Below are 23,063 nucleotides of genomic sequence, written 5' to 3' on the forward strand. Positions count from 1 at the left end.
CACGGACAAAATACAGGGGAAAAATAAATAATAATAATAATAATAGTAATGATAATAATAATAATAATAATAATAATAATAATAATAATAATAATAGGAATTCCAGCAGTTAAAATAGGTTTCCCTGCTTCGCAGTGTAATTACAACTATAACCACCCCACTAAGTGAATCTCTCTCTCTCTCTCTCTCTCTCACACACACACACACACACACACACACACACACACACACACACACACGCAAACCAATAACAAAAGAACAGGTTATCTTGACTTTTCTTTGAGATAGGATACAGGCCTCCTTTATACTTGGTATAGAATTCCAATCCAATTGCGATCTTCACCATCTCACCAGTATTTAAACGCCACGCCATGATGTAAAGGTCAGCGTGAGAGAGCTCTGTCGGGAAATGCTACGGAAAATACGAGTCAACAAGTCATTGGTTCTCAAAGAATCAGAGTCATCAGAATCGTGAGTCATCCGAAGAGGTCACGGCACAGTCCGGCCGCTCTTGACCCCCGTGCTGCAGCAGATAACAAAACCCAGAATGTGCTCCCATCACATCCGATCGGATTCAGATACTGATTTAAAAAAAACAAAAAACGCACTTTCAGTTGTTATTTAGTGAAATCTTTTTTTTTTCTAGTTATTTTACATTTGTCCTCCAATAATAACATGTAATTTACTACAACAGTATTTTTTCACCTTTTACATAAATGGTTCTGGGCCTAAACAAAATGCTGTTTCCTGGTGGATCCCTATTGAACGGTGAGGTGTGAGTGTATTCTCAGCACTCACATGTTTTTCCTCCCCCTTTCCTCTGTGTTATTCCAGAGGATCAGCACGGCGAGCGGGGACGGGCGCCACTACTGCTACCCCCACTTCACCTGCGCCGTGGACACGGAAAACATCCGACGCGTCTTCAACGACTGTCGAGACATTATCCAGAGGATGCACCTACGGCAGTACGAGCTCTTGTGATGGGATGTCGGCACACGAGGCCCCCCAGAGACCCCGAGAGGACCCCCCCCCTGTCCCGTCCCGTCCCCCCTGTCCCCCAGGCCCCGGACTTACCTCCCTCCCAACAGTACATCCCCATCCCTAACTCCTTCCCCCTCTCCCCAACCAGTTAGTCCATCCCTTCACCATCCAAACTCCTACTCGTCGCCGTGGCACGTTTTTCAGGATAAGCAGAGCGGCGCAAAAGACTTTTAAATGATCCGACGACTGCTCGAAGAAAAAAAAAAAAAAACAACAACTGCTGCTCAGACCACCCGGACCCCAACGAGGGTCCAGACTGGAATCGTTTTAACACAGCAGCACAGGCTCCGACTCCTTCAATCTCTCCTCTCGTCAGACATACAAACACACACACACACGCGCACACACACACACGCACACACACACACACGCGCGCACACACACGCACACGCACACACTTACACAAAGGTACAGAAAGGTTCCACTGTATCACGAAACACACCTAAAAAATCTAAAAGAGAAGAGAGAGAGACGGACGGACATCGACACGTTGAAAAAGATGGAGGAATGTAAAACCCAACGCAGAGGTGAGCCTCTTCTGCCCGGGGAGGGGAGGGGTGGGGGTGGACGGACGGACTAACAGCTGCATGTGGAAGTGCGTGTGAGACCGTCACATGACCCGCTCTTCAAGAAAACCATCGAGGGAAAAGCAAAAAACAAAAAAAAACAGAAAAAACAAGACGACAAGAAAACATACAAACACATAAATCCATGCATACCAGTGAACTTCATGCAGTGCAAAAAAAATCCAAGCTATATATATATATAGATATTTATATATCGGTGTATATAAATATGTATATATATAAATATAAATATTATATATTCCTGTAATAACATGATTCAACTTTTAAGTTTTTGTTAGTTCCCTCCATGTTGTGTGTTGGTGTACACTGTGTGTGCGATCTGCCTCTGCACCATTTACCCTTGACTCCTCCTCCTCCTCCTCCTCCCCGCTGCTACCAAACAAACCCCAGACATTTACAAATTATTTAACATTCTGGTGAATAAAGGAGAGGTTCTAAGGTATGTAACGTGAGAAAAAAACTAACAAACAAAAAAAGGAACGAGCAAAGCATGAAGAAGAAGAAGAAGAAAAATGATTTTATTGAGATGGGACTAAAATGTCACCAGGTCTGGACACAGCATTCTGGCCTGGGAACACACACACACACACACACACACACACACACACACACACATAGACACACGCACACACACACACACGCATAGACACACGCACACACACACACACACACACACACACACACACTCCCTCCTCACCCACAACCCTGTCTCACCTCCAACCCCACTCCTCCCCCTAATCCACATGCCCCCCACCCCCCCTACTTCCTCCCTGGCTTTGAATATGTTTGTCTTTATTTTACTGCTGGACTATTATTCTTGTACAGACTGTAAAATGTATTATTTTGTACAACTTTATTGAAGAAGAAAAATAACTTGTAGAAGATCCCTGTGCCTTGATCACAACTGTACGTGTAAAAAATGAGCTAATATGTAAGTTATGTTCCACTGCGCTGTACAGCTAGGCCGGTCTCTCCCGCCTCGCCGCCGGGGTCAGGGGTTTCTGACGTCTGTTGCTTGGTTTCCATTTCCCCCCACGTTTGTTTGTCCGTTGATTAATTTGTTTTGCTTTAATTATCTGGTTTATATGATAGGATTTGGGGGGGTGAAGGGAGAGAGAGAGAGAGAGAGAGAGAGAGAAAAAATAATCGGGACACACCACCTTAATGCTGTGTAGTGAGAGATATTGAACCCCTAACACAATCTAATATATATAAAATATATTTCAGATTTTATATTTTATATATATATGTACTGTATACTTATATCTACTTTGTGAGCTATCCCGACCTTTCCTTTGCTTTTAGTCAGTCACCGGCGTACACGTTCAGGGGGAAGGGGTGGGATCTGGGTACAGTGGGATGGATATTACTATTTTGATTTCTTTCCTTTTTCCTTTTTTCTTTTTTTTTTTTTTTTTTTTAGCTTTAACTCTTAAATGAGAGGAAGGTGTCCAATTGCAAAACATTGCTTGTTTCTACATAAACCAAATTCTTTTTGCTTAAAAAAAAAAAAAAAAAAAAAGTACGTTAGTGTTTGGTTCATTCCTCGCGGTGCTCCAGGCACATTTTAGATCGTCACCTGAGGTTTGATCCTCATCACTTCAGCCGCTTCATTTCCCACCTCCTTGAGTTCCAGGTCCGGGTCAGAACATTACGCCCTCAAAACTCTTCCTTGATACAATATATGGGCAGTATTTTAACAATGTGCACCGCCTCAGTTTTCAAAAGCAAACAAAACTAAACAAGAAGACACAGGACCACCAGCATAGTCTCCATCAGTCTCATTTATAAAATTGACCACTTATGTTTTTCTGGTCTTCTCTCAGTATTGCTCATGTCCATTTCCTTAAAATGCTGCCCATGTTTAAAGGTCTTTTTTCTGGAAAATGATTTCCCAGCCTTGTATTTTTCGACCGATGTGTGTGTTTCTGACCAAGACTTCTTGAATATCATACTATCTGTGGTTTGTAAAGCAAGATAGACAAATCCTCCACAAGTTGACGAAAACACCAGCCAAGACGAGTCGACAAAACTGAGAAAATACACACAAAAAAATAAGAGGTTCAGGCTTTTTGCTCAAACAGAGAGAACTTACAGTATGTAGGTACGATAGTAAAGCTGTGACACCCAACCCAGAGGTCTGGGTATGACACATGGTTACAAAAAGTCGTATACACCAAAACAAAAACACATCACAGAAAGAACAGAAAGACCGTATTCATAAATTGACTTCCCTTTCTTTTTCGGAGCTTTCTATCTCCCCCGGCTTCGATTTTCGGAGTAATCTTTCGGATCTGTGTTCACCACAGTCTGGAGCAGTGGCGGTCTCAAAGAAGAGACACATTCATGTCGGGGTTATTTTTGCGCTGCGACATCCCTCCCCTTAATGCCAAACTCGCAACAGCAAGTCTCAGATACGTGCTCAGTGCAAGGCCGGGAACGGGAGGTAGAAGATGTCTTAATTGACAGGATTTGACATTGGATATCTGTTGCTCTGCCGTCTTATTGATCTCCTCTCACAACTAAAAAGCCGTCATGCCGAGCAGCGAACATGCGTCAGTGTAGTCAACGGCCAAAAACGGCCTACTGGATCGCTTACTGGGTTATAAAGGTTCATGCTGTTGATAATACGACACAGTGTGGAGCAGCGACCTGTCTATTTTCATGCTGAACAAGCCGGCGTACACTGTGAAGACGGTATTGGTCACTTGAGTCACCTTATCTTACGTATTGCTATGAAGAGAGCATGGATCATCTTCCAGAAAGAGTTGCGTTTCTTTCACGTATCCGTCAGTACAGTATGATTCGAGGAGGTCCTGTTGGGATACCGATTGAGTCCTGATCACGATTGCAACAAAAAGCAAATGTTGCCACTTAAAAATCTCACACTTTATAAACATGGATCAACACACTGCACACGGCCAGTCAAGGAGAGGCAATGCAGTCCAAACGGGCGACATCCACAGAAAAGGCCAGTTGGGGTCATATGAAGTTGAGGTTATGTGACATAACATCCATTTTCATTTCAGGTGTTTCTTAAAAGACATTTCCAAGTATTCAAAGGAGGTGCGGCCTCCGGGGTAATTGTTGCAAGGGACTATTATTTAAATGTACTGTCACCAATACAAAAGAATGAATCGGCCCATGACACATAACTAAATTGTTTCTGCCATTTACATTTTCAGTATATTCAACATGTTTGATTCGTTTATTATTATCAAAATAACAGGAAATAATGTAAAACAACCAAAAACAAAACAAAACACAAAAACATGACGTTCCCCCCCCTTGCACCACAAGAGGGCGCTGCACATTTTACCGCGGAGAGGAACACGTGCCAACCGGAAACGGCAACCTACGGGTGGGAGCGTGTTTCCCGTCGGAAGCTCCGCCCCCGCGTTCCCATGCCTTGGCGCGCTTCGTGAAGCCGCTGTGCCCGGGGCTGTGCAGCTGGAAACATGGCAGGCATGAGTGCGGCGGGTCCCCGGTCCGGTTCGGCCGCCGGCCCGGTCCAACAAGGCCTGAAGGAGGCTCTGATCGAGACGCTGACGGCGATTCTGTCCCCGGTGCAGGAGGTGCGAGCGGCCGCGGAGGAGCAGATCAAAGTGCTGGAAGTGACAGAGGGTGAGTGGCGGCCAGGTTGTGGCTAGGCTAGCTAGCTGCGGTGGCCCGTCTATGGACTTCTATGCAATAGCCCCCGGTCAGGTTTGGTCCGGTCCGGTCCGACCCGACCCGGTCCGACCCGGCCCGGCCCGGCCCGGCGCGGCGCGGCGCGGTTCGGTTCGCCTCTTACAGTCCAGCCAACTTATCTGCCTGGTATTGAGTTGGAGTTTCACTGCCCCCCGCTCCCTAAACAGAGCGCATCGGGCTGGATACTTTCCTCATCCCCGGAAGGGATTTACAGCAGCTCGCATCAAAACAACAACCGATAACAATAAGGTCACGAATAAAAACACAGAGGGGAAAAAAAACAAAACAATAAACAATAAAACTGTAGATGATCAATAAACCTGCAGATGAACCGGGGACCTGGAGATTAACAGTAAACCTGCAGATGGACCGGGAACATCTGGATCAGTTATCCGGGCTTGGGGGCAGCTCTCCGCCTCTGCTCGTAAACTCACCGGCGTTATCAAGCCGGAAGTTTGGCCGTTGGAGACGGTCTACCAGCGGGGGAATCACAGCTTAGCGTAGCTTAGCTTAGCCGGTTAGCAGCACCGCGGTGTGACCTGCCCGTTCGATCATCCACAAACGCCGCCTCTTGTCTTTTTTTTTAATCGATCTCTTTGACTCCACCGGACAAATCGCGGGGGTTCGGCAGGTGTTGCGTCGTTTTGCCGGCGATCGCCCCCCCCCCCGATCGATTAGTGCCAGGGTACTGTCACTATGGCAACGCGAAGGGACACGTTCCCGCGAAGACGCTTCCTGCGGGGTTGTCCCCGCGAAACGCGCCCCAAACGCCCCCACTCGGGGTGGGGTCAGATGGAGGCGGCGAGCTCGGCTGTTGACCGGCTCCTCTCGGAGAGACGCTCGTCCATGAGGTACCGGAGCTCACGGGTCCGCTTGCACAGTCGCCTAATCGCCATTGTGTGAGCTGATCGCGTTTTTTGTTTTTTTTCGTAAAATCGTCGGATTCCATCATGTTTCCATCCAAATATCAACGAAGTTGTGAATCAAAAAACTTCTCGAATTTCAATGACAACACACACAAAAAAAGTCTATGCTGTATAGCAGGACATGTTATTACACTATTATTATTGCACTGTTACACAGTGGCATAAAACGAAAAGAGACAATCATATTGTAAATCGCAATAATTTGTATGGCTATTAATAAAAAAAAAAGTCATGGTTATGACAGCGGTGTGGGGAAGCTTGGATCAGCCCCATCACAACAGGTAGCGTCGTTCATTTTTTATCATTGCCCGGTGCCACAGTTGAACGACTGAACTTGTATCTGAGGCTCATTGTCCTTTTTTTCCGCGCTTCTCCTGCCGCCGGTAAAAGGCTTATTGTGCAGCTGTCTGTCCACTTTATTGCAGTGTCCATATCCGCTGGCCTCTCTATGAGGGAGATCTGTACAGAGCTGTCAGCACTCACATTGTCTCTTGGCCCCTGATGTCATTCTTAGTTAAACCCAGAGAACAGAGAACGAGATGTAGAGGGACAGATGCACGGTTGATTTACACCCTGGCTGCATTAAACTCTACCTACATCCCTGGTTGCATTTCTGCTGTCTGGCCAGGTTTCAACAAGGAAAATAGCGCTCAAGTAGTGTCTGAATTGTAGCTGTCAAATAGTTTGTTCAATGCACGAGTGTGGGGCAAATGTATTCTTCTTTTTTGTTCTTTATATGGGACTCATCAGTATATACTACCATTCTTTGTGTTATTAAGCGTCACGCTATTGGCAGTGTAACAATACATGGATTTTAATTGATGCATTCAAAAGGCAATAATGTGAATCAATCAATACAGTGTTTGCATCCTAATCCATATTGTTCACTAATTGCAATGGATTTCTTAGCAAAAAGATTTCCACAATTTATTCTGAGTTGGTGTGGTTGGTCCATAGTACATTTAAATTTTAGAGAGGTCAAACAGTCAATTCTGTACAACATGCTTTTTTTTTTTTTTTTTTTTTTTCTAATTTAAACATGTGATGTCATCATGGTTTTGCAGAGAAGTTCAATCATTTTTGTTGTAGGCCTTTGTAACTGATGCATTTGATAAATGTTGGCACTGTTATGCTGATTAACTATTAAACAAACGATTAACGATTTAATGAATTAGCTTTTGTTCGTTTTATGCCACTGTTATAGTATAAGCTGATACAGTAATAGTATAATTATAATAATACAAGTCAAAATTTGGTAAAAAAAAAACATCACTATTGTATTTTAAGGACTTGGCAAAATGATTGTAGCAGTATTGTTAAGCTTGATCACCTATTTTTTGAAAGACTGCTCTACTGAACCATATTGTGAACCAACCCATACGGTATCGTAACAAATGCTGCGTTGTGAGTTTCAGTAAAACCTGAGGATCATACAAGTTATGTTACAGATCTATCCCCCTCCCCACCAGCTACCCTGTACCTCTGCACAACCATTTTCTGCAGCCATTTTTATTTTCAAGCCTTAACTCCCTGTCCTGTGACTTGTCCAGTTGCCTCCCGTTAGGCACTACACCCTCTGTCCACTAACTGCTTCCTTCTGGCTGTTTTTCCTGTGTTGTAGAGTTTGGCGTCCACTTGGCAGAGCTTACAGTAGATCCTCAGGGAGCTCTCGCTATCCGTCAGGTGAGGTAAAAAAATAAAACTCGAAAGGGAAATTACTTATGAGTTGTTGTTTTTTTTTGGGGGGGGGGGGGGGGGGGGGGGGGGTTGAGTGGGGGCAAAACCAATTTATTTCCAAAATAATGCTTTTGTTTGTCTGTCGTCCCTTGTTGCACTTTGCTAGTCTCTGATTATACAAGACTGCTGCATCACAGGAATAGCTGACAAACTAAACAAACTTAAGTATGTACTAACTTATTTATGTATAACTAACAGGAGTACCCTCAAATTTCTGAGCTTTCCTTGTTTTGTGTGTGTGTGTGTGTGTGCGTGTGCGTTTGTGTGTGTGTGTGTGCGTGCGTGTGCATTTGTGTATGTGTGTGCATGTGCGCAGTTGGCCTCTGTGATCCTGAAGCAGTATGTTGAGACTCACTGGTGTTCGCAGTCAGAGAAGTTCAGGCCTCCGGAAACCACCGATCGGGTAAGCGGGGGAAGAAACGACTCCTCCACTGCAAAATACATAAATGTCACGAGCAGCAAACTTGAATGACTTTGGTTCCGGCCCCCCGGCCCTCCCTTCCCCCCCAGGCCAAAGCTGCCATCAGGGAACTGCTGCCTGGCGGGCTGCGTGAGGCCATCAGCAAGGTTCGCTCCAGCGTGGCGTACGCCGTGTCGGCAATCGCTCACTGGGACTGGCCCGAGGCGTGGCCGCAGCTCTTCAACCTGCTCATGGAGATGCTCGTCAGCGGCGACGTTAACGCCGTGCACGGAGCCATGCGGGTCCTCACAGGTGCTCAGCGACACACACACACAAACACACACACACACATGCACACGCACACAATCTCTCTGTATAGATACCTACTGTATCAAGGACGCTCGATTTGATATGCATCAGGTCTTGGAGCCCATTTCAAAAGATTTAGTCTCTGGGACTCCACTCTGGAAGATCTTCATTGTCAAATATGATTTAGTCTAAACTTCCACAACTGTATACTATGGTTGCACAGGTTACAGTGAAACTAGGATCAAAACAGTTTGTTATTGTACATTCTCTAACGGTGCTAATGACTCGTAAATCAAACAATGTTGAAGTTTAACTATACATCATTTTGCTGGGAACACCCTGTAGCCTTTTGTAGGAGCCTTTTACCTTCCGCTGACCCCGTGTTTGAGAACCACTGCTCGACATGATGCAGCGACACTTTAATGAAGAGGCACCGTCGGGAGCACTGGGATGTGTTGATTCATAAAGTCCCACCAGATTTAGCCAAAATTGATTTAAATGCGTGATTACATAACAAGATCAGATCTTCTATAGGAGTGCTTTGGTAAAAGCATGAAAATCGATCTCGACCATCAACTACTCTTTAGTTATTGTAAATGTCATTAATACCAGTGCACTCCCGGTCCAAATTGAAGACTTTCTAAGATATTTGAATGGCACAGCTTAACAAAATGGCAACGACTCAGTCCTGTGTTCCACAATGGAAGATGGGAGGGGAAACTGCCGGGTTTAAGTCATACACCGGGGAAAGAAACTCCAAGTTGCGCCAGATTCCACGCGGCACACGTCCTCGGGTCCCTGGCAGTACTGAACATCTGCCAAGTGTGAAGTAGATCGGATGAACGGTTGTGGAGATAATCGAGGAACATGCAGAGATTCCTTACGAAATAGTTTGGCTAGTGCAGACCCGTTCAAAATGTAAGACTTTCTAAGACATTACATGTCAACGCTTCAGTCCTGTGTTCCACACTGGAAGAGGAAACTGCCGGTTAAGGTCGTACGCCAGGGAAAGGCGGTCTTTGTGACTAAGTCGCAGAGCCCCCCGGAGCCCACCGATACACCGAACTGAAGCTCGGGCCACCGGAGCCAGAGTTTGCGGCTTACGGCTCCATAAGAGTAGTTAACGTTGTGGATACGGTTTGGATTGTGATATTTTTTTATTTTAAATTTTTTTTCAAAGACAAGATAATCATGTTAAACGTAACATGATGAGAGAGGAGCGTACAGAACGGCCACGAGGGAGAGGAGACACTTGCAGCAGGCTTTTAAAAGTTTGTCTCCTTCAGGGAGCGGGATGACCGGCTCGCTGTAAAGAGATGGCTCTCGCGGCTCCCAAGCGTTTCTTTTATCTGTGAAATTGTGTGAAATGTTTAGTGTGTTCATTCCATGACAAAAAATGAAATTATTTACAATGATTTGATATGACGGTGAAAGTGTTTTTCTTTACAAGTCAAGATTCGAAAGTCTAATAATGGTAAAGGTGTCAGTGCTGGGGAAAAAAACACATATGTTTAAATCAAAAATGGAATCGGATCGTGACCTTAAAATCGAAAGTCGAACCGTGGATTTGGAGAGTCGTGGCGCCGCTATTAGATAGCCCTTAATCACTGTACAGTCTCTGGTTTCACAGAGAAATCAACAGCATCCCCTGGCGTTCCTCCACCCAGGCAAGGAAAAAGATTTTACACTTTGTACTCTGTACGTTTAACTTATTTTCTCCCTGAAAAAAAACAACTTATTGTGTCTAGAGTTTACCCGGGAAGTGACGGACACACAGATGCCCCTGGTGGCTCCGGTGATCTTACCAGAGATGTACAAGATATTCACCATGGCTGAGGTAAGACAACAAATAACTTACATGCATCACCATCCACCCTACAGGTTTCACTAAAATGTCTCTTCTAATGCAAACTTGCGTTGCTCCGTCTGTCATTATTATTATTATTTTTCTTACACGTTGGACATTCTTTGGCTGATCTTGATTTCCTTGAACCCTCCTAGGTGTACAGTATCCGTACTCGCTCCAGAGCCGTGGAGATCTTCACCACCTGTGCCAACCTCATCTGTGCCATCGAAGAGCTGGAGAAAGTGAGTCTCGCATGGATGTCATTTACGGGCAAAGTCTACGCTGCACCATTTCAAGCAATCTCCCTGTTAGTTTTATTACTTGCAATTATTGTCCCAAGGGCATTTGCAGTTCTGGATAAGTGCACCTGGTCCGATACTGTGCTCATGAACGTACTTGTACTTGGCTGATACCAAAAACCAATACCAACCAATACAACGTAAGACGACGTAGTTCCATTAAGTTCCCGTTGCAGGGTGGTTTAGGGAACGTGGTTTCATGATATCTCTGATTTGTTCAAACAAAGTAGTGAAGAAATCACTTTGGTGATCTCACTATTATTGTAACCGAAGGTTCAGAATTTGTATTAGTGCTCTGTCAGCAAGTGCTCAGTTGTCTTGTGTTTGTGTATGGGTCCCTAGTGTCCAGTTTCGGTCACTGTGGTCTCTGATGTGTACATTTTCTCGCTTTTTGTGATGTGGACTTCTCCTTGTGTGTAGGGCGCCGCCAAAGCATTGATCTTCCCCGTGGTGCAGCAGTTCACAGAGGCGTTTGTGCAGGCCCTCCACATGCCTGATGGACCCTCCTCTGACAGCGGCCTCAAGATGGAAGTCCTCAAGGTGGGCAGCAGAGCATCATTCTTTTGAGGCTGACTTCCTAATTGTTATCAGTTGAAATGCTGTCCACAAAGCGAGGCCTGTAGTAGAACGTCTTCAAACAAGGCTGTGGACTCCTAGATGTTTACGAATATCATCTGGTGAAGCTGCATCGTTCTGTGTAGGATTTTCTCTGGACAGGCCTCCTGCGGAGCCTAGAGGTTCACTGGCTGAGATGGATGAGTGCGGAGAGAAATAAGTCAAAGTACGACTTCTTAAAACTTTAAGTAAATTTAATAACAGCTGGGAACTTCTAAGTACAAGAGTTTGTGGCATGAGCAGATGTATATAGGCTAAGCATAAATGCCTGCTGAGCAGGATGGTTGATGGCCGATATATAATGCCAATATTGTGTTGTTGTTTTGTTTGTTTTTTTTGCATCTGATAAAATACAACAACTGAATACTAATAATAAATGAGACACAAAATTGCTGAACCTAAATGAACATTTATTGAACACTAATGTTATTGGCTGCGTTGTCTCTGCAGTGCTTTTATTTTAAATAAAATAATTTATAAACTAAATAAATGTCAACAGGTATTCAAAAAAATGAACTCTGTAAAAAAAAAAAATGTATGAATGAAAAATAAATAATTCAAAACGATATATATATTAAAAAAAAAAAAAAAAACAAGAACAGCGTCATATTAAAGTCTGGTCGTGAAATAGTCTTCTCGTTACAAAAGTGCAGAATTTATTATTTACAAGTATTTACACAAAAAAATTCCAAATTATGTCCCATAGCAACAGAAAGCAACGGGGAGACACAGGGTTTTTGTTTGCAACAGGAGAAGAACGGGGCAGTCCCTTAACTCAGCTCTCGCCCGCTTCGCTCAGAGCTGTCCAGTAACCACTGGTGAGCTGATCTCACTTTCTCGCTCCACTGGCCCGTTTAGAGATGTTAAAAGGGGTGGGTGCTCAAAAAAAAAAGAGAAGGCACATCAACCCCCAGCTCGTGTTCTAGGCATTATCTGCGGAGCGCAGATCACGGGCGCCTAGGATGGTGTGCATCGGGACGCCCGTCATCTGCGCTCCGCTCTGCGCACATGGCGGGTGCGCCGAGGACACGTGCCTCATGAATATGCGTATCTTGCCCAGACTATACGCTGCCTTGATGCCCATTTAGGCGTAATTTCTTTTTATAAATAAACAACTCGTCTGATTTAAAAAGGGCACCATGGGGCGTTAAGTGGCAGGTGCTTGGGCGTCCCCGCCCACCCCTGCACCTGCCTGCCGCTCAATATGCAAATCTTGTGATAATCTTGATATAATATAGCAATGCAGGAACTCCTCATTTAACGACCCACCCGTTTAACGACCGTTGGGACTTACGGCCAGCTCTCTGAACACTCTGTATTGTACCCTGTGTACAATACCACGGTGTCTCAGCGTCAAGCATCTCGTCGTGCATCACCCTTTATGCACCAGGTATACTATATACACTATATACGCTATACATACCTTTTACACTGTATAAATTTAATCTCATCACCATTCTCAGTCTGTCTCGTTCCCTCAGTCTGTCAGTATTCATTATGCCAGCCTTCGCAATCGCCACGCCCCCTTACCGTGAAATAACACTATATCCACTATATATATACCAGCCACGCCCCCTTACCGTGAAATAACACTATATATACCAGCCACGCCCCCTTACCGTGAAATAACACTATATACACTTTATATACCAGCCACGCCCCCTTACCGTGAAATAACACTATATACACTTTATATACCAGCCACGCCCCCTTACCGTGAAATAACACTATATACACTATATATACCAGCCACGCCCCCTTACCGTGAAATAACACTATATACACTATATATACCAGCCACGCCCCCTTACCGTGAAATAACACTATATACACTATATATACCAGCCACGCCCCCTTACCGTGAAATAACACTATATACACTATATATACCAGCCACGCCCCCTTACCGTGAAATAACACTATATACACTATATATACCAGCCACGCCCCCTTACCGTGAAAAAAACGATATATACACTTTTTATACCAGCCATGCCCCCTTACCGTGAAATAACACGGGGTCCTTGCGTATTGCCCAATTTGCAAAACAACCTGGTCCAAGGAACAGAACTCTGTCGTTGAGTTAGGAGTACCTGTACAGTATATAATATGATCTCATAGAGAAAGATTTCGATTTATTTTGTTTCCTTAGTTTCTTACTTATATGGAAATTGAAAAATGTAAACCTAACTCAGAAAGTTGGAGTGGAGGTTTTTTTTGGGGGGGGGGTTTAGTTTTCCAGACAGCGGTGGATTGTGCGTGCACCGCTTCCCGGCTCCCGTAAATGCTTTTATTTGAGATCTATTTATTTTTGTTTGTTTCCTACAAGAATGAAACAACATTTTTACACACATCTCAGTCAAGCGACTGTTCCGTCCCGCAGTGGGGACGCACGTCTCCCCGATGCTTTCCGTTGCTAAGGGACTTAATTTGGTAAAACCTGGATGTTTTGTGTATATACTTGTAAATAATAAATCCTGCACTTCTGGACTGGGGAGACCGCATTTGCCACATTACATTTTGCTCTACGCGCACGCACCCACCCCGAATAAAATCATGAATTGGCGATCGCTGCCCCCCAGGGATCGGTGTTGGGAATTTTGCAGGGTCGCCCAAGCCTTATACAGACATAGCAAGATGTTCCCAATATTCCGTGTGTAAACTAAATGAAATTGACAAAATCAGATATTGGTTACATATGTATTGTATTGGGAGAAAATAAAAGGTCATTTGAAGATATCTCCTTCAGTTCCACAGTGGTCCCACCGTGGAACAAAAACACAACTTTGATTGGTATAAAGGTGTGTTTGTGTATGTGACTCCCAGTTATATTGTGGTCACAGTTTTGGACAATTTATTTTTGTGTGTGTGTGTCAGTGTGTGTCTGTACAGGATTTAAATTAATAATTTTTTTTCCCCTCCTCTGCTTCTTGTCCCAGGCGGTGACTGCTTTAGTAAAGAACTTTCCTAAGCCCATGGTCTCCTCCATGCAGCAGATTCTACCCATCGTGTGGAACACTCTGACTGAAAGTGCATCTTTATATCCTTTAGCAGTCATCAAATAGCGAAGCTCTCAAGGCACTGCAGGCGAAATGTATGCGCACAAGACCATGCACATTACAATCTTAAATTAGTATTCCACTTTGGTTTGTAGGTGCGGCTGAAAACAAAATATTCCTTAACCAAGTTTTCACTTATGTGAGAACAGAGGTCAACTACACAGAGGAAGTGGACGACCCTGTCGACTCGGACGGTGAGCTCCGTCGATATGACTTCCGCTTGCAACTGCTGTCCCTTCAGTTTAAGGCTTATCCCGTCAATTCACCGTCTGCCTTGTGTGTTACTTGTGTAGGGGAGGTTCTGGGCTTTGAGAATCTGGTGTTCAGCATCTTTGAGTTTGTCCACACGCTCCTGGACAACAACAAGTTCAAGAGCACCGTGAAGAAAGCCCTGCCCGAGCTGATCTACTACATCATCCTGTACATGCAGATCACAGAAGATCAGGTGTGTGTGTGTGTGTGTGTGTGTGTGTGTGTGTGTGTGTGTGTGTGTGTGTGTGTGTGTGTGTGTGTGTGTGTGTGTGTGTGTGTGTGTGTGTGTGTGTGTGTGTGTGTGGAAACTACATAGAGGAGCACCCATAATGCAAATAGGTTGAATAGCAGTTTCTTAAAAATAAAAAGTATAAATATGGATTTTTTTTTTTTCAACAAAGTATTCTTACTGATTACTACATAAAAAATACATATGTGGTTACATGGTTGACTGATGTTGTAGGATCACGGCTGACTTGCGTTCTCGCCAAATAGTCCACAAAGGCTGCACTTAAATGCCAGTGTATATGTTCTGCCCAGATTTGTGATTGCAATTATTCAGTGCTTTCATTTCATAATATTGTGCTTTCACCATTGATTGATTCTGCAGATCAAAGTTTGGACGGCCAACCCCCAGCAGTTTGTAGAGGACGAGGATGACGATACGTTCTCCTACTCGGTCAGGATCTCTGCTCAAGACTTGCTGCTGGTGAGATGAACATGAGTGTTTAACAACACTGGCAGGGTCCTTTGAGGGGTTCCAGGGGGTCCCTAACAAAATAGTTAATAGTGAGTCCCTGAGACAAAATATCAAATAGAGGGTACTTGATGTCCTCAATTCCCTTTATTATTATTTATTTATCTATTTATTTATTTATTTATTTAAATTTGTAGTATTATTATTATTATTATTATTATTATTATGAAATATTCTTTTATATGCACCATCTGTACAAAAAGTGTAATCCAGGGCATCAGTTAGTCTTGTGTCCGTACGTATAATCCAAATACCTTTGACCTCTGCACGCAGGCGGTCGCCACAGAATTCCAGAACGAGAGCGCGGCGGCGCTGTCGGCGGCGGCGACCAGACACCTCCAGGAGGCAGAGCAGGCCAAGAACAGTGGGAACGAACACTGGTATTAAAAAATAAAAATAAAAAAAAGACTCGACTGAACTCAGTCACTTTCTCTCCGTCTCTCTTTCCCCGTCTCAGTCTTGGTCTCTTTTTTTTTTTTTTTGCGATATCTAAATCTGAATTCCCCATTTTTCCCCCACCTTTGTTCCCTTCCCTTCCCTTTTTATGCTTTAGTTAGTGTTGAGCATACAAATGATTATCACTGAAAAGAGGAGACAGGATTTACAAACTGCGTGTGACAGGGAGAGACTTCCTTCCTTCGCCCAACATAGGCTTCCCCAGGAAGAAAAAAGGAAGTGGCCAGAGACGGCTTCTATTGATGGTGCTGTATTTTGTGCAGGTGGAAAGTCCACGAGGCGTGCATGTTGGCCCTGGGCTCGGTGAAGACCATCATCACGGAGAACGTGAAGAACGGACGCATTCAGTTCGACATGCACGGCTTCTTGGCCAACGTGATCCTGGCCGATCTCAACCTGGCCGGTGAGTCCCGAACGGAGCCGCTCGTGTGCCAGAACCAGGGCTCTAGAAAACAATGCAACTTAACTAATACTGTTGGTTATAATATCAGGTTTGTGTAGATGGATTGGGAATAAGTGAAACGTCTTGTCAGCGGTGTCCTTAAATAGCATTTTGATGGAAATTATTTTTTTTCTTTACATTAATTGTATCCTCATCTTCACAAACTGTTATATTCTGCTCATCTGCTTAGAGCTGCCACAATTACTACATTATCACCCGATTGCAATGAATTGAGCTGATAAACGATAATTTTGTTAATTTTTTGCCTTTTCATCCAAATTTAAGGGAAAGTTTCACCCAATGTTAGAAATAAAAATAAAAAAATAAAAAATATTACAATATGTTTATTACAATAAACTGTTATAACAGTTCATAGAATCAGCTACTTCATAACCTGCACTATTAGTTGCCTCTGCCCTGTTAGAAATATATAGTACTTAGCTGCAATACCTGATCTTTGGAGTCTTCATTTTCATCAAAGATTTGTCTTAAAAAAAACCTGTCTCATTCTCTCAGCGGCTTCTCCCTTCCTGCTGGGACGCGCCCTCTGGGCTGCCAGCAGGTTCACGGCCGCCATGTCTCCAGAGCTCATCCAGCAGTTCCTCCAGGCCACCGTCAGCGGCCTCCACGACAGCCAGCCGCCCTCCGTCCGCATCTCTGCAGTCCGGGCCATCTGGGGGTGAGGCCTTTTTCCATCGATTTAAATAAGGGCACCGCCCGCACAGAGGCAGGAGCGCTCATGTTGTTCTCAAGATGCCTCAGACAGCTGATCCTGGCAAACTGGAAGGGATAGTTTCCCCTCCTCCCAGGGGAAGATATCATAGAGCCATGACTGGCATGCATGGTTATTGGGGATTCCCGCATTCCCGTTTGGGCTCACCACATGGAAATCTTAAGTCTTCCCAGAATTGTGAGCCTTAGTGGGAATGTAACCATACAGATTTAACTGAGATTAGATCTTCAACGTCATTATAATGATCGCAATTATATAAGTATTTGCAATTGCCTGATCCCAATTACCGGTATGTTAGATATTTTTATGTTCAATGTCAATGAATGTCTTTCATGAGGTCGATATAAATCGTTACATTATCATAGGGTCATAGGCCTGAAAATGTATTTTTTAAATCAATTAATTGATTATCTAAATTATTTGTACGACAATTAATTGTGATAGTGACCACCCGATCCAGGTACTGTGATCAGCTGAAGCTGTCGGAGAGCACGCACGTCCTGCAGCCCTTCCTCCCCAGCATCCTGGAGGGTCTGGTGCAGCTGGCCGCCCAGTTCAGCTCCGAGGTGCTCACGCTCGTCATGGAGACGCTCTGCATCGTGTGCACGGTCGACCCGGCCTTCACCACCAGCGCTGAGAACAAGATCTGCCCCCTCACCATCGCCATTTTTCTCAAGTACAACAACGGTACTGCGCCAATACGTGTTTCTCTGGACCGACTTCAACATTTGAGTCTGCCAGATGCGCGGAGAACACTCCCTGCCTAAACGGTCATGGCTCGAGCAAGGCCCCTGCGTTTCAGTGAACTGCAGTGACGTCCTCGACTATTTTTAGCTGCAAACTTTGTTGCAACAGTTTGTGGAAAGTCCTGTACTGATGCATCATGACATGCACAGTGCTCGCAGTGGGCTCCACAGAGAACGGGGTTTGTCGAGCTCCGCAGAGAAGGTCTCGGGCTCGCCTGCTCTGAGCTCAACCCCATCAAATACCTTCAGGATGAATCCCTGTAGCCATGCATAACATCAAGTGGAAAATCGAGGAAATGTTCAGGTCGTGTGGTTCTCAGTCTCTTCTTTCCTCTTCCTAGACCCTGTCGTGGCATCCTTGGCACAGGACATCTTTAAGGAATTGGCCCAAGTGGAAGGATGCCAGGGCCCCATGCAGATGCGCCTCATCCCCACCCTGGTCAGCATAATGCAGGCCCCGTCTGACAAAATCCCCCCAGGACTCTGTGCTGTAAGTAGCCATCATCTGCCTGGAATTTTCAATTCTTTACACGTATGATTTATTAAATCGTATCAAAATTATTTGTACGACAATTAATTGTGATAGTGACCACCCGATCCAGGTACTATGATCAGCTGAAGCTGTCGGAGAGCACGCACGTCCTGCAGCCCTTCCTCCCCAGCATCCTGGAGGGTCTGGTGCTGCCTATGATTTATTAAATCATACGTGTAAAGAAATTAATTTCCAATAAACATCTAGCTCTATACTTCATCACTCTGTACCATCACATTTCATTTGTAGGAACTGTTTTTAGAATTTTGCATTGCCAAAATATAGTGCCATTCATATTGAAGCCAACTTTATTTCCTTTTGTTTCTTTCAAACCCCTTTTTTTTTCTCTCTCTCTCTCTCTCTCTCTCTCTCTCTCTCTCTCTCTCTCTCTCCTTTCCTCTCGCCACAGACGTCCATAGACATCCTGACTACAGTGGTGCGCAACACTAAACCCCCCCTGTCAGAGATGCTGGTGTGTCAAGCGTTTCCTGTTGTGGCCCAGTGCACCCTCCGCACCGATGATAACACAATCATGCAGGTGACATTCACAAGATATATGGCCTGATTTAAAAAAAAAAAAAAAAAAAAAAAATATATATATATATATATATATATATGTTTTTGACACACCAGGGGTTACTAGGCAGTGAAGTTTTTTTGTTTTTGTTTGTTTGTTCTTTTAATCTCAATCCTCCTACTTTTCTCCTCTCCCCAGAATGGCGGCGAGTGCCTGCGGGCCTACGTCTCTGTGGCCTTGGAGCAGGTGGGCCAGTGGAGGGACGAGCAAGGAAACAGCGGCCTGTGGTACGTCATGCAGGTGGTCAACCAGCTCCTGGACCCCAGGACCTCAGAGTTCACGGCTGCCTTCGTGGGCAGGCTCGTGTCCACGCTGATCTCTCGTGCCGGCACGGAGCTGGGAGACCAGCTCGACCAAATCCTGAGAGCCATCCTCAGCAAAATGCAGCAGGCGGAGACTCTGAGTGTCATGCAGGTAATCGTATATAAAATAATGTGGGGGGGAACTGGATTGAGCAGCTTTGGTGCAGTTTAAAGTCGGTTTCCGTGCTCATTATGTCACCCTCTCACCCCCTGTAGTCGCTGATCATGGTGTTTGCCCACCTGGTGCACTCCCAGCTCGACCCCCTCCTGGAGTTCCTGTGCAGTCTTCCCGGCCCCACGGGGAAGCCTGCCCTGGAGTTTGTCATGACAGAGTGGATGAGCCGGCAACACCTCTTCTACGGACAGTACGAGGGCAAAGTCAGGTCAGGGGACAGCAACGCACTGTTGTTAATCCTTCCTAAAGAGCCCCTAAAGCACAGCCTTCCGGTTTCTCCCGCCTCCGAAAAAAATGCTCCTAAAGTAGGTGGGATTCTGCAGGGTGGGGGGCTGTTAGCGGGTTGTAAAAACACGCCCTTTGTCAGTTGAACTTGCGTTAAGTTTTGCATTGCCCGCTCTCTTCCGTCTCTACTATAACACGACTCTACAACCCCCTCTAGAGACGGGACCCAGTTAAAAAAATTCAACCACTCGGGGGTTTTGCATTGTGAATTTTAAGGCTCAACGCTACGTCATATTGCTCCGTTCTCAGATCAGTTCCAGTTATTGGCGCTATAACTGGATCCATCCCTGAATATATGTTTGTGTTTTGCTTTCTGAGACACTTAATTCGGTCGTAAGTGGTAGGAAACCGAGTCCTTGAGCTGTGACCCTGCCCCGCAAACGATATCGACCAAACGATCCTTCCCCGGTGTACGTCTCCCCCCTCCCCTCACCATCTTCCCACCTCACCGTCGCCTCGCTCTCGGCTCCTCCCCGCAGCACGGTGGCACTGTGTAAGCTGCTGCAGCACGGCCTCAACACCAACGACAAACGTCTTCAGGACATCGTGGTGAAGGGAGAGGAGATCTTCAGCCCTGACGAGGGCATCCGCACACGCTCCAAATCTGCCAAGAGTAAGACGCTAAACCTCCGTATCGCAGTCATTTCTTTAAAGTAAACTAAACCACATCATCATCGTCGTCACCATCATCGGGGGTGTCCTAATTCTATGCCACGGGTAAAGATCAGGGGTGGGAAACAGCTTTCTTGCTTGGCGTCCAGATTAATATTGACATATGGGATAGAGCTGTGGAGTACTATGACGTCACATTTAGCAGTGAGGTTATTCCTGAGCACGTTGATTTCTCTGCTCGCACCATTCCTTGAAAAGCAGCATAACTTGCATGTTTGCTAGTGTGATGTCTCCCAAGATTGTTGTTTTTGAGAACGGTGAGAGCTTCTCCTTACATGGTCATTTTCACCACCTAACTGCTTTTTTTTTTTTTATGCCGATTCAATGGTTTGCATGTGAGACCATTAGGTCACTTTAATATGGAAAGGCAATTCCAAGGCAATACTTGCTAACTGATAAAGTACGGCCAATGTTTTTCCTGTCTAATGTCTAAAAAAACGACCTGCTTGTAGATTATCTTATTATATTACAACATATCGTTTTTTTGTTTCCTGCTTTCCTTCTCTACAGATCCAGAAAGGTGGACCAACATTCCTTTGCTTGTAAAGTTCTTCAAACTGATTGTCAATGAGCTGTCGTCTGTAGTGGAGGCCAACAGCAGCAGGACGAATGCGGCAGACTGGAGCCAAGGTGAATAGAGGATTTAAAATTATATTTAAACCTGATCTTGTCCTTTAGTAGCTTTCGTGAGCAGGGAGAGTCTCAACAGTTAATTTTATTATTATTATTATTATTATTATTTATTTATTGAAAAAAAAATGTCCAGATTCCACTGGTATGTGGGAGGACCAGGAAGAAGAGGGCTGTGATGATGATGAAGAAGACGAAGGTCTCGCCGGCCAACTGCTCTCTGATCTCATCGCCTCAAATAAATATGGTACCGTTTAGCCTCGAGCACCGCAGTTACCGTCTTGGTTGCACTAATGCCACAAATATGTATTCAAATTCCCATCATTAACTTTTTCACGGAACCATATATAGATTTGCTCATGTGCGCTATTGCTTTTTTCTGAAAGATGATGACTATTATGACGATGATGAAGAGGACGACCCAGATGCCTTGAAAGACCCATTATATCTGATTGATCTACAGGTACATGTCTCGAAAATGTAATGTCGTGTCTATCTGTATTTCCAAAAAAGTAGTTAAAGGTGTCAAAAATCAGGCCATGCTCTGAATAAACCGCATTGTGATTTATTCCAGGCCTACCTGACAGACTTCCTGACCCAATTCGCCCAGCAGCCGTGCTACAGCATGTTCTCAGGCCACCTCAATGACGCCGAGCGAAGAGCCCTGCAGTCGATAGACCTCTAACGCTGTCGCTCCACCGCCCCTCGTCCATCCACCACAGAGTACTCTCCTTGTGTCCCACCAGTGGCGCCTCCATGACCATCGGTGAAGTGCCGGGCCAGACATTGGGAATGGGGTGAAAAGAGACAGATATGCACTTATCCATAACTTCCCTGTTTCTCCCATATTTGTTGTCGTGGGATATGCTGAAGGACTAAAGGCGCTTAAAGGAGGAGAATGAGTAGATCAGAGTGGCGGGACCCAGGGACCTTTCTAGGTTCAAAGGGCACTTGTGGAGGTGACCTCCATCTTCTCAGCTCCCTGTGGCACTTTGGAAGGACTTTAGACTGGAGTTGGGGATTGAATAAAGGGGTTGAGGATACGCAAATGAGACGGTTGATCCGTATTTTATGAACGGACTACTTTACTATGTCCAATTTGTAACTCAACCCATTATTTTTTTTTTTGTCTGTATCCAACGAAACTCATGAGCTGGAAAAAAAAAAAAAAAAAAAGACTTCCAAGAGATGTGATGCTGAACGGACAGTCAAAGAAGCGTGGTATTTTGGAAGGGAGAGAAAGATTGGCGGCCTTATTTTCAGAAAACATCGACTGTTTTGGACAGGAAATAAAATCTCTTTGTTCTCTCTGTTATGCAATTTACACTTTTGCCATGGTAATTCACAGCCTTGTCGTTTTCCATGTACCCGTTGGAGTTTGGGATGAAAAAAAAAAAAAAAAAAAAGTTACAAATAAAAGTCCTTAAAAGGACAACATCTGCGGCATCTCCATTCTTTTTGTCATTTCTAGGTAAGAACAATACTTTGGGTCGAAGGCATTTCTTCTTTAATTAAAATGATAGTCAATGCCATCACACTTTTATTTTTTATTTATTTTTTTGTCCCTTACATTTTTATTTTAAGGAAAAGCAAGCAATTGGAGCATGAGCAGTTTTGTTTCATTTATTGGTATACTTTCTCTTGTATTTGTCTTTATCTGTTTGTTATGCTCGGCTTGAAAATGTTGACAATTAGCTTTTGTTTCTAAATGTGTGATATTCATATTTAGATGAGATCGCTTTTGTGGGTACATAAACAAATACGTACTGTAGTGCAAATAGGCCATATGCTTTTCAGTCATATTCCAGCTATGTTAATTGTCATAAGGCAGGTTTGGTTTATAGTATACTTTCAATGAAATGTCTGTACAGCAATTGAACGTTCAATACATACTAAGGAGTTCTCCTCTGAATGGCATGCCGTTTTTAATCTCAAATCAAATTTAAGGGATTGGTAATCATTAAAAGGATAGGTTCCATATTTTTCTACCCAGGT

The 23,063-nt window shown here is 44.5% G+C and overlaps 2 protein-coding genes across 2 annotated transcripts in view; both read left to right on the forward strand.

Moving 5' to 3' along the window:
- Positions 1–3,608, forward strand: part of LOC307230333 (guanine nucleotide-binding protein G(s) subunit alpha-like) — a 31,236-nt gene extending 27,628 nt beyond the window's left edge. The window contains exon 12 of the mRNA XM_080000639.1: positions 835–3,608. Within this exon, the coding sequence (XP_079856765.1) occupies positions 835–981 (147 nt within the window). The 3' untranslated portion in view covers positions 982–3,608. The remainder of the gene's footprint in view (positions 1–834) is intronic.
- A 1,478-nt stretch (positions 3,609–5,086) lies between these two features.
- ipo9 (importin 9) lies at positions 5,087–22,514 on the forward strand (the record flags this gene model as incomplete). The annotated part of the gene is made up of 24 exons (XM_080001598.1): positions 5,087–5,252; positions 7,866–7,927; positions 8,298–8,384; positions 8,492–8,693; positions 10,439–10,527; positions 10,692–10,778; positions 11,256–11,375; positions 14,390–14,490; positions 14,645–14,703; positions 14,803–14,954; positions 15,372–15,470; positions 15,792–15,898; positions 16,238–16,377; positions 16,933–17,095; positions 17,610–17,836; positions 18,237–18,385; positions 18,837–18,965; positions 19,143–19,418; positions 19,523–19,689; positions 20,246–20,379; positions 20,949–21,068; positions 21,205–21,315; positions 21,455–21,531; positions 21,643–22,514. The coding sequence occupies 24 exons, from the start codon at positions 5,087–5,089 to the stop codon at positions 21,751–21,753; spliced, it is 3,135 nt and encodes a 1,044-aa protein (XP_079857724.1). The 3' UTR covers positions 21,754–22,514.
- Between the last annotated feature and the right edge of the window lie 549 nt (positions 22,515–23,063).

The sequence above is a fragment of the Zeus faber genome (assembly GCF_960531495.2).
Source record: "Zeus faber genome assembly, chromosome: 5".
In the NCBI taxonomy this organism is placed as follows: domain Eukaryota; kingdom Metazoa; phylum Chordata; class Actinopteri; order Zeiformes; family Zeidae; genus Zeus; species Zeus faber.